Source organism: Rhagoletis pomonella, unplaced genomic scaffold (assembly GCF_013731165.1).
Source record: "Rhagoletis pomonella isolate Grant_MI unplaced genomic scaffold, Rhpom_1.0 Rhpom_scaffold_02919, whole genome shotgun sequence".
Classification (NCBI taxonomy): domain Eukaryota; kingdom Metazoa; phylum Arthropoda; class Insecta; order Diptera; family Tephritidae; genus Rhagoletis; species Rhagoletis pomonella.
This window is the reverse complement of record NW_023461472.1, coordinates 13,336-24,415: the sequence shown is the minus strand read 5'-3', so window position 1 is coordinate 24,415 and position 11,080 is coordinate 13,336. Positions and strand designations below refer to the sequence as shown.

The window sequence follows — 11,080 nt, the reverse complement described above, 5'->3', positions numbered from 1 at the left end:
TCTTTTTTTATCCCTTTTTTAAAGGAATTTGGCTACCACTAAAAATGATTCGCTACAACACTGATGCCGATGACATCGATGTCGAAGTTTGCCAAGCATAACGCAGAATCACTATTGCCTACAAGCAGCGTTGACCAAAGCTTTCGCTGAAAAATCGTAAATTTACCCCAAAAAATCGTTATTTCGTCAAAAAAAATTTCAAATTTTTGTTTGTTATACTTTTGTAACAATGAAAAATACAAAAGGGATTACATAAATTACATGCACTAACAATAGGGCGGAGTGATTTGTTTGGAGCAAAATTTTCGAGAAAAGATTATAGCAAATTCGAATTCTCCGATTAATTGTAGGCCGAAATGGCGAGCAATTTTCAGAAGAAAAATCAGTATATTGCTTAAAGAAAACACAAAATTTTGTAAATGAAAAATTAATTTCGTTCAGAAAAAAATGTAATACACTGATTTTTCTCTTAAAAATTGGCAGGGTCAAACGTAATTTTTAGTATATGTATACTTAGTTTGTTCACCATTTTTGCTTATAATCGAACGTAGAATTCCAATACGCCATATACTTTTTTCGAAATTAAATTACTCCGCTCTAATGACCACACATTACAAAACCAAAGAGAGCCCACATTGCATATGAGGTACTAAAGGTGTATTTGCAATTATAACCGAGAGTTTAGATTTACGATTTAAACACAACTGCTATTAAATTCTTAAACTACACCGATGTGAAGTTTTTGAAGGTTTTGATCCAATATTTAAGTGTAACAGGATCATTTATTAACATTCCCTTAATTAAATACCTGTCTTGGGTAGTTAGAATGGGCTTAATGCCCACAAATATGCTCTCGATTTACGCGTTCTCATGGGTTGGAACTTGTTACCAGGGGTTTTCTGGGGTTACTAATTAGGAATCTGAAGTCAGTTTTTCAAAATTATTTCAAAATCCAAAATGGCGATCCATTCTTTTTTAAATGAGTGGATTTGTTCGAAAACCGGCACTCGAGAGTTTTTGGGGTACGTATCTCGAGTCAATTCTTTTTAATTCAAAATGGCGGATCCAATATGGCTAGCAAATTAAAAACAAAAATACTAAAATTAAAACGTTGATACTGAACGCTTTAAGTGGGTTTCTAAGCTTGCTGATTACGAATCTGATCAGATTTTCAAAATTCAAAATGGTGGATCCAAAATGGCTACCAACTACTACTTGCTACTTTGGACTGAGTAGGTGATTCAGAACTAAAGTCCATTCCCGACGTACGAAACCCACACTCTATAGGTTACTCATAGAATAGTTTTTTCGAACGCCCCCAAAGCCTTCTCAACTTTGTTAGTTTCTGCGCCATATAAAAGGACGGGCATGATGAGAGATTTGTAGAGCGTGATTTTTGTTCGTCGACAGAGGGCTCTGCTTCTACGGTTGCCTACCGAGCCCAAAGTAGCACCTGTTGGCAAGAGTTATTCTTCGCTTTATCTCCAGACTGACATTATATCCGGCCGTTGAAGAGTTTCTGGTTTAAGCAGGATTGAGGGTCGATTGAGAAATTTTTCGGCTGTATTTGGTGAATCCAGTTTTTCGACGTCGAACTTTCGCCGCGTTGCCTCACGCACGTTCTTCATTGCACAGAGGCGCATGCGGAACTTGCCTGCAACAAGGTAGGCCTCCGAGTCGATATTGGCTCCTCGGAAAGTATGCACATCTAGAACGCTTGAAGCGTAAATGATCTACATATTTGGTTTTTCGTTCTTTGATCAGAGGACACCCAAGTGGTTTTGTGGAAGTTTCGATGCTGGTGTCTGGTACTACTAACTACCACGTTCCGTGGCGAAGTCGATCAGCCTCTCTCTTTTGTCGGAGGTGTTGTCATGAAGGCTGAATACCAAAAATGCCTTCATTGCCCACCCTTGCGTTCCGATAATTCAGAAAATCTCTAAAATCCCGAAGTAGCCCCTAGATTGAGTCTCTGTGTCTCTATCTATATCCTTTTCTCTATAATTATGTACCTTTATTTTCATCTTTCTTCCGATAACTTCATCTTTACTTTTAACGGTATATTCATCCTCATCAAATTTCTTTATATTTATCTTTGTTTTTATACCCGAGCGCACTTGTGCACAAGGGTATATTAATTTTGTTCACATAACGGTTGTTTGTAACAGCCAAAACGAATCGAGATAGATATAGACAAATGTATACATAAATGATCAGGATGAAAAAAGAAATCGATTAAGCCATGTCTGTCTGTCCGTCCGTCTGTCCGTCTGTCCGTGTACACGATAACTCGAGCAAAAATTGAGATATCTCAACGAAATTTGGTATGTAGGTTTCCCTTAATCCAAGGTAGGTTGGTATTGAAAATGGGCGAAATCGGACTTTAACCACGCCCACTTCCCATATAACGGTAAATTCCAGAAATACGAAAACTGCGATATTTTAGTAACTACTGAAGATAATTCACTCAAAATTGATATTTGCAATAATTTTTCGACGAAAAATTAGAATATTATAAATTTTTGGAAAATGGGCGTAGCCACGCCCACTTATGGTTACATGTGTATATCTTGGTAACCGCTGCACCAATTTCTTCCAAACTTGGCACAGTTGTTGGCCCTGCTACAACATACCAAATGGCCGAAAATTTTTAAAATCGGACAATAACCACGCCCACATCCCATATAACGGTAATTTAGAGAAATACAAAATCTTCGATAAATCATTAAATATTAAAGCTAATTTATTCAAAATTGATGCTTGCAACAATTCTTTACCAAGAAATACGTTTATGGTAAAATTTTGGAAAATGGGCGTGGCACCGCCCACTTATGATCAAATATAAGTATATCGGTAACCGTTCTACCAAACTCGGTATGGTTATTGTATTTGCCACGTGTAAGCAAAATGTTGAGGATTATTGAAATCGGACTAAAATAACGGCCGATTCTCATATAACGGTAAATTTAAGAAATGCTTGAAACTTCAATATTTCGAAATTGAAGGACGCTAATTTACTCAAAATTGATACACTTCGGCTTACCATCTAGCGGAAGGTTTCGGAAGGGTGAAAAAACATATATTTATTACTTGCGCCGGGTATTTAATGTTCGGCTCCGCCCGAACTTAGACTTTCTTACTTGTTACTCTTATGTTTATCATTTTCTTCTTCTACATGTTACGTTTGTGACAAACACGGTCAACTGCAACTACAGCTAGCACTTTGATTTGATATATAACTGTATTCTGTAGTTACTCCAGATATACAAGGTTTAAATATATATCGTCGTTTAAAGTACAAAACCGCGTATCGTCATTCTGCAACACCGCTTAACTGACATTTGCTGCCAAAAATTGGATTTGCTCACACAAGCTCATGGCTCAATCCTTATCCATACGTCTTGAAATATACTAGCCAAAAATGCGATTTCTTTATAAAAGAGAGAACCTTTTTATGAAATATGAGTGTTTTTAGTCTCAAGCAAATAATTTATGCAACCTCACATACGCGGTTTTGTACTTTAAATAAACGACGACATTATCTATATATAGCCCAGTAAGAACCCTATCTTACGCTTAGTACTACAACAAGTTTATGTGAGAAATTCAACAACTTTCCATCATTTTACTTGGGGCTCGTGGAGAAATCTAACGAATAATCGTTTCACGTGTGAGCAGTTTTCTCTTTCTTTCACATGGAATTCGCTATTATATTATTATATGTGCATATATGAAGTTGTCTCTTTTCAATCAAATACTATTTTGCGATTAATAAAGTGTTATATAACACAAAGAATGGCATATGGATATCGCAAATGTGCAAATGTGTATTGGAGAATGCGTTAGGTCGGGCTTGCTTAGAGATCTGGGATAATATACTAGTATGTGAATATGTATGTGCGTATGTATATGAAGGCAATAGCGATCGAATAGGAACGACCAGACACAGGCATTATAAACGACAGTTGAAAAATCTCCTTCCATTGAGACGTACATATGTATGTATCTGCGCTGAACAACAATATATAAACAAAGAAAAATTTACAATATTTAAAACTACATTTGACAGTTTTTGTGAAGCATTAGTTATTTATTTCGGAAGTTGATGGCTGCTTATCAAAAAATCGTTATGCAGTGAACTGTGGTGAAACATTTAAAAGAACCAGCATTTTAAAAGAGACCATACTTTGAAAACACAACCCAAAATTGTTGGTTGCCGCATCAGACAAAAAACACAAGCGACTTTGCGGTGTTAAACGAAGAGGTGAAAAACAAAGAAAAATATCGGGGTCAAAACCGACTTGAAACCATGATACAATAATTTTTAGAAAGTAGTTTCACTTCAAAATTTTTGATATAGACCGTGTTTGTGACACACACACGCAATGTGGCCACTGCTACGATATTCAACTGGGGGATTTTCGCTGATTATTTCAGATAGGGTGCATTCCAAAACACCAATAGAAGTAGATTGTAACGCCAAATGTGTGCAACCAAAGTTAGATGCTAGTTTTCAAATAAGTTGCGCAAGTTAGACTTTTTCTTCTAGTGCGGTTTAGAAGTAAAAGGTATTTTAGCGCTTTGGAATGCAGCCATATTTTTTAACAGAACATGTAAATAATTACATATCTTATAACTGATCACTTAATTTTTAATATATCGAGTCCTATTTATATATATTTTTATTTGAGTTTAGATGGACAACAGAATTATTAAAAGCTGGCTTTTGCATAGGACTGTTAATTTTTTCATATCTTAATATGTATTTAAAAGTACGCTTACGATACTTTTCGTGAGCTGAGAGGCAATTTAACAAGGTGCTTACTTTTTATCTTCCACATACACATTTAAATCTAATAAACCTATGAGAAAGCAAGAGCTTCAAAAAATATGCGGCAAGAGGAGCTTCGCTGGACTTAGGGATTGCAGCCACGGTTGCTACTTGTTAAAAAAAAAGTAACCAACCAAAATTTCAGAAAAAAATAACCAAATTGAAAAAACCATATTTTTCTTTTTCACGTATCTATTACAAAAAGCAAAACTTAAGGCAGTGTCACACGATTGGGCATTCGCCCAAAATTGGTGAAAATCATATCCCAATCGTGTGAATCCACAAATTGTTTTCCTTATCCCAATCACGAAAAACAATTTGTTAAAATTTTTCAATAGAAGTTCCCTTTTATTGTACCAATCGTGTGACTACATAAAAATAGTCGTCCCGTTTTTTTTTTATTTTGTACCGACAGGCCAATATAAAAATTTTGTACGAATCGTGTGACACTGCCTTTATTAAAAAAAAATTATTGAAATCCTTGTGCGTTCAATCACATATTTACTTTTTATATGCAAATTGTTACAAATCGTTACAAGTACTTGCAAATTTTTACACTCAGGAATTTGCAAGAGTCAAAAAGTAAGGTTATGTTGCAAAATAAAATATAAACACAGTGTTTAAGAGGATGCTTCTATGAAACATAAGTTGCGTTCCCCAACTCGCAAAAAGTTGCAAGAATTTACAGAAATTTACCAGAAAGCGTTCCCGTACTCGATTCACTGGTAAAGTGGGGGAAAAATGGGAGAGTAAAATCGATCCTCTCTTTGTCAGAAGTTGCAAGATTTTACCCGAAGAATGTTTGCTGGTAAAATCTGGTAAGGTGTCAAACCATCAGCTGTTCAAACGATTTGAAAGTTGAATAAGCAAAAAGAAGTTTATCTGCAATTTCACTTTCTTAAATATATCGCAGCGAAGAAATATCAAGTTTTTTAAGTATTTTTGTTAATTTTCTTGCACATTTGCATATAATTTAGCAGATCGGCAAATGATCTAAAACTGCTATGTAAACAAAAAATGGCGCCTACGGTGTATTTGACAGTTTTACCAGTTTTTAACCGAAAAGCGTTTCCGAACTTTTTGGGTTTTCTCTCTTTCTCTGAGAGAAGTTTTACATTTTACATTTTTATGATGATGGGAACTATTCCCAACTAAAAATAAAATTGCGCGCTAACACTTAACCGTCAGAAAGTGTCAAAATGGCGTAAGTTGCAAGTTTTTACTAGGTTTGCGTTCAATAACTTTTTCTGATAATTTTCTCTTGCTCTCAATTTTACTCTCTATACTCTACTCTCTAAAATGATTACTCAACACTACAACTTGGCCAGAAGCGAAAATATATTAGGGGTCTTCACTTAAACTCGTAAAAGCCTCGTAAACCTCGTAAATTTACGAGCCTCGTAAAAGAACTGTCAAAATTTGTATGGAGCTCTATTTACGAGCCTCTCTTAAATTTAAGAGGCAAATTTGATGCTTGAACGATCAGTGTTGCCGAAGGGCCGAAATTTCATACCAAACTGTATGATAAAATAATGAAAATAAACGAAAAAATTTAAGCGAATAGAATGAATTAATTTCATCCACTTACTGTATTGACTTAGGTTTTCTGATAATTTTCGGAATTTTTAATTGTATTTTAGACAAGAGTGATAGAGACAAGATGGCGGGATGTTATTGAAAATACTACGAAACAAAAATTTCTTCGCAAAATCCTGGTTGATCTGTCAAACAGTCACTTTACGTACCGATTTACACCTTTTCGCAAAGCGGGCGTTCCCATAAAAGCCTCGTAAACTTACGAGTTTTACACAGTTTAAGACTTTACGAGTTTAAGGGAATCCCCCGAAATTTTTTTGTATTTCCCTTTTTAGCTGATTGTCACTTTGCCGGCATCAAAAAATTCCTGAACAAAAGTATATTACGTTGGCCAAGTTACGTTACGAAAATTAAGTCTAGACTGGTTGAGCCTTTAGGAAGAAAATTATTTAAAATTTGTTGAAAATTTCTATACTAATACATATACTTGGCTTTGCTTTGTTTTAATTTTACAACGTCAAAAGCTGCATTTTTTTCTTAAATTGGCACCACAAAAAATGCGAAACACGATTTCTGTCAGATAGCTAACATGGCGGATAAGAAGAAAAAGTGAAACTACCCTTTAAAAGTCATTGTACAATACAAATTGTGTTTTTCCATTTGTATTAGAATTGAAGTGATTCGTTTAGTTTGATGCTAAAAACTACAAACAAAAAAACAAAACAAGTTCGAATCTATATTTTACCAATTTGCAGTGTAAATCACTGTAAAAACGAAAATAATGAAGTCCTTTATTTCGATGGCTCTCTTTGCGGGTATAATTGCCCTAACCAAGGCTGAAGATTATGCTTGCCACGATAATGTGACTTTCGGCTGCAGCACCGGTAGTGAGTACCTACATACTTCCATATGTACATATGTACACATGGACGTAAATAAAAAACAATACCGCAGTATCTTTCAAAATATCTGTATTACAACCTAACCTAATATAAGCTTAAATTAGTGGTGACATAACCATAAGTCCATAACCATATAAATCCGCTGTTCCAACCAACACGCCATAGCCATAACCAGGGCCGTCGAGAGTGAACCCGGGCCCGGAACTAAAAAATCACGGGCCCCTATATACAAAGTGTATAAAATTAAAAGCATATGGCCCAAAGCGCCGAAAATGAAACCGAGGGAAAACTTTTTTTTTTTCTAAGGATTCGCAGATTTTTTATTATATCTGGGTCATACATATTCTAAGGTATCAAACAATATACATATTTACACAAATCTCCTTCTCTCAAACATGAAAATTCACCTAATCATGAGACACCTTTAAATTAGTGAAAATATAAAAAAACCACAACATGAAATTAAGGGCCACCATTTTTGCATTATACTTGCTTCTCTTCGATTGCCCTGTATGACTTTGAAGTTAATAAAAAATTATTCGACAAACTAATCAGTGATTAGCTTTCTTAATGAAAATAAAGTCGGCATCATTTTTTAAGGTAATGTCCAAAATATCAAAAAGTTTTTTTTGGCGCGGAATCCACTAGGCTAAAAAATGGAGAAGTCTGGTTTTCTTTGACAATTTCGGCTTCTTCATAATAAAGCAATTTGATACTCTTCATTATGCATGTGTTTTCGCTGCAAAACTACTTGTAACGTAATAGAATTATTCATAAAAATTATGTAGCTTTACAAAAGGTTTATAAATTGAAAAAAGTCAATTTATAAAGCCTTTTAATTTTAAACCTCCTTCAGTTTTTATGAATAAGGCCATACGTCTTTTTACTAATTAAATTTTCAGGTAAAAATATTTTTTATTTAGTTAAAGATAGGGCTCATTTGAAAGCAACATTGTAAGCTACTCAACGTGCTATTGACCCATAGTTAAAATTTATATTCTTTCTAACTCAAATAGGCTCAGAAAATAAAAATTACGTAGAAAAATAAAAAAACGCGAGAATTATGTTATTTCAAAAAGGAACGAGCCCAAAAGAAGCAAAATAAGAAGCTAAACGAAGAAGAAGATTTTCTGATTAAATAGTAAAAATCTATTAAAATTATTTCAAGTATTTTTCTAGTACTATTATTTTCCTTCAAAATGCACTCTCGAATGGTGCAATAAGATTTTTCCTTAAAACATTTACGGCCATTTAAACTGCCGTGTCCTCGAATCTAACATCGCCACACCAATTTTGAAGGGCTAAAATAGTACTAAATGGCATAGAGCAAGCAAAAGTGGCCATTGAAAATCTCAATATCAATATCAATCAGCACGAATCGGAATATATTTATAATTATTGTTATTCTGATATTTCGGGCCCCTTAAGAAGCCCGGGCCCGGAGGCTCACCCCTTTTCTCCCTCCCTCTCGACGGGCCTGGCCATAACCATAGCTATAGAGACCAATTAAATTTTGGTTTTCCGCCATAACCATAATCAGCTGATATCTGAAGTGCAAGTAACGCACACGCAACACCCTCCACAAAAAAATTCTAAAAAATCAAAGGTAATTTTTAGAGACTTGAAACTTGCACATTGTTTTACTACAATTTAACGGGCTATAAGACTGCATACTCGAAAATTATCTAGATATTCGCTGTCGGAATTCCACTGTAGTATGGCAATAAAAATTAACAGGACAAACAGAACAGCTGCAGCGAGTGCTGCATATTTCAAACAAGCGGATAGCTCTCGCCAACGCCAAACGAACGGAGGATGGCCATAGTTGCATAGTGGCAACCGTGGTTATGGCGTTATGGTATGTCACCACTAATTTAACCTATAAACGCACGCCATAAAATAGGGGTATTCACGAACCGGTGCATACTGTCTAGCATGGTGCATAAATAGCATAAAAAACACGATTGTTGTTGTTTCATGTGCTCAAACAACAACAAAATTAGCCAATCATGCTATTTATGCTATCTATGAAGCATGTTAGACAGTGTGCACCGGATCGTAATACCCCTTATTTTTTTTTTTTTTGTGTCACCCGAGATTGGCTTGTGCGCATTTGCATTTGATTTCACTGAGCGAAACGTCAAATCAAAATCTCATGCAAAACAAAAATCGGAAATTGAGTTAACTTTTTACGCACGCTGCCAATTTCGGTTGGTCGCATGAGAAATCTTTGACAGTAAATTGCCGGCGTGCGTGAATATTAGGTTGGCCTGTTAACTTCCTGTTTGTGTGTATTTTCTCTCCTCTCTCTCTCTCCGCAAACTAGATCCTGTTATTTGCCATTCCCTCTATGCTGGGATTGAGAATGTCGAGTCCAGCATTCAATCCTACATCAACTTGAATATGCACAAGTCTTATCAATACCTTTTGATGTCCACCTTCTACAACTCCTACCAAAAGAATCGTCCTGGCTTCACCAAGCTCTACAAAGAAATGTCGGACCGCTCATTCGACGATGCTATCGAGCTGATTAGGCATGTCACCCGCCGTGGCGGTCAAGTTGACTTCCGTGCTATCAGCCAACACCCCAACTCGGTTGCTAACAGCAAATTGAAATTGGAGGAAGATGAATTGCACTCATTGGGCATCGCTTTGGATGTTGAGAAGACCTTGACCGACGGTGCCACCCATGTGCACTACGAAGCCACCCATGGACGCCCACATGACCCACAAACCGCTCATTTCGTGGAGGAGAAATTCTTGGGCAGACAGGCTGAGTCCATCCGCAAGGTTTCCGGCTATGTCAACGATTTGTCGAAGATCATGAACAATCCCGACCCCTCATTGGGTGTCTACCTGTTCGACCAGTACTTGGAAAAGCAGTAAGCGCCAGCATCGCAGAGTAAAGCACGTAGCGATTCGGATGTTTTGAATTGCTGTTGATTTGAAGTTCGTGCGGGAGACCGACATATATCCTTCGACTATGAAACTATACGTATTTCTTTAACTGCAAACAACCGATACGGAAACATTGTAATTAAATTTTATATAAAAACATGCAGATTCCAGTTGAGCGCATTTACATTAGTACATACATATGTGCATATGTATATTATTTATGGCAGTAAATTCCAACAAAACTCTGCTTTGACACAAACAAAGGCGCATCTTCAAAACAGTTCATTTATTTAGTATTAGAACCGAGTGCTATCAAATTTTTAAAAATTAAAAATTACATATATTAAACGAAACTTAAAAATATATAAAATCTCCTTTCTTGTGTATTTGATATTTAATTGTGATACTCGGTACTCGAAGCTCTTTAAAAATAAATTCATAAATATGCGAGCGACGAACAAAATACTGCGCTGTCTTCATTAAACATCATTTTTCACTGAGTTTCTTTCATATATGAATGTGGATATCGTGCGACCATACCTGCAAACCATTCTTTCAGAGTTTTCTGAATTGTTGAGAAATTTTAAAGAATTCGTAAAGAACTCATCCGATTTTACGAAATTTCGAAAGAAAATCGGTAAAACAATGAAAATATTTCTACTACACATGTGAAGAATTTCTTGCAGAATTTTTTCAGAATTTTCTTTATTTTTTGAACAGAATTTTTTTCACGAGCTGGTGGCAACCACTTCATATAAATTTCTTTGAAGATTCGTAAAAAAATTGTTACAGAAATGAGATATTCCTAAAGATTTCGGGAACTTTGGTTTGCAGGGATGTCAAACCATCGGATGTGAAAATGGGAACTTTTCAGGAGAGCAATAAAACTGTTATAAAAAATATTGTTGTCATT

The 11,080-nt window shown here is 35.6% G+C and overlaps 1 protein-coding gene across 1 annotated transcript; it reads left to right on the top strand.

Annotated features, from left to right (window-relative positions):
- The first annotated feature begins 7,119 nt into the window (after positions 1-7,119).
- On the top strand, positions 7,120-10,537 carry LOC118753835 (soma ferritin-like). Its single transcript, XM_036488707.1, has 3 exons — positions 7,120-7,251; positions 9,021-9,029; positions 9,596-10,537. Exons 1-3 carry the CDS (start codon positions 7,149-7,151, stop codon positions 10,153-10,155), a joined length of 672 nt encoding a protein of 223 aa, XP_036344600.1. The 5' UTR covers positions 7,120-7,148; the 3' UTR covers positions 10,156-10,537.
- Positions 10,538-11,080: the final 543 nt, after the last annotated feature.

Coding starts and splice junctions, on each gene's coding strand:
- LOC118753835 (XM_036488707.1), top strand. CDS start 7,149: ATGAAGTCCTTTATTTCGATGGCTCTCTTTGCGGGTATAATTGCCCTA.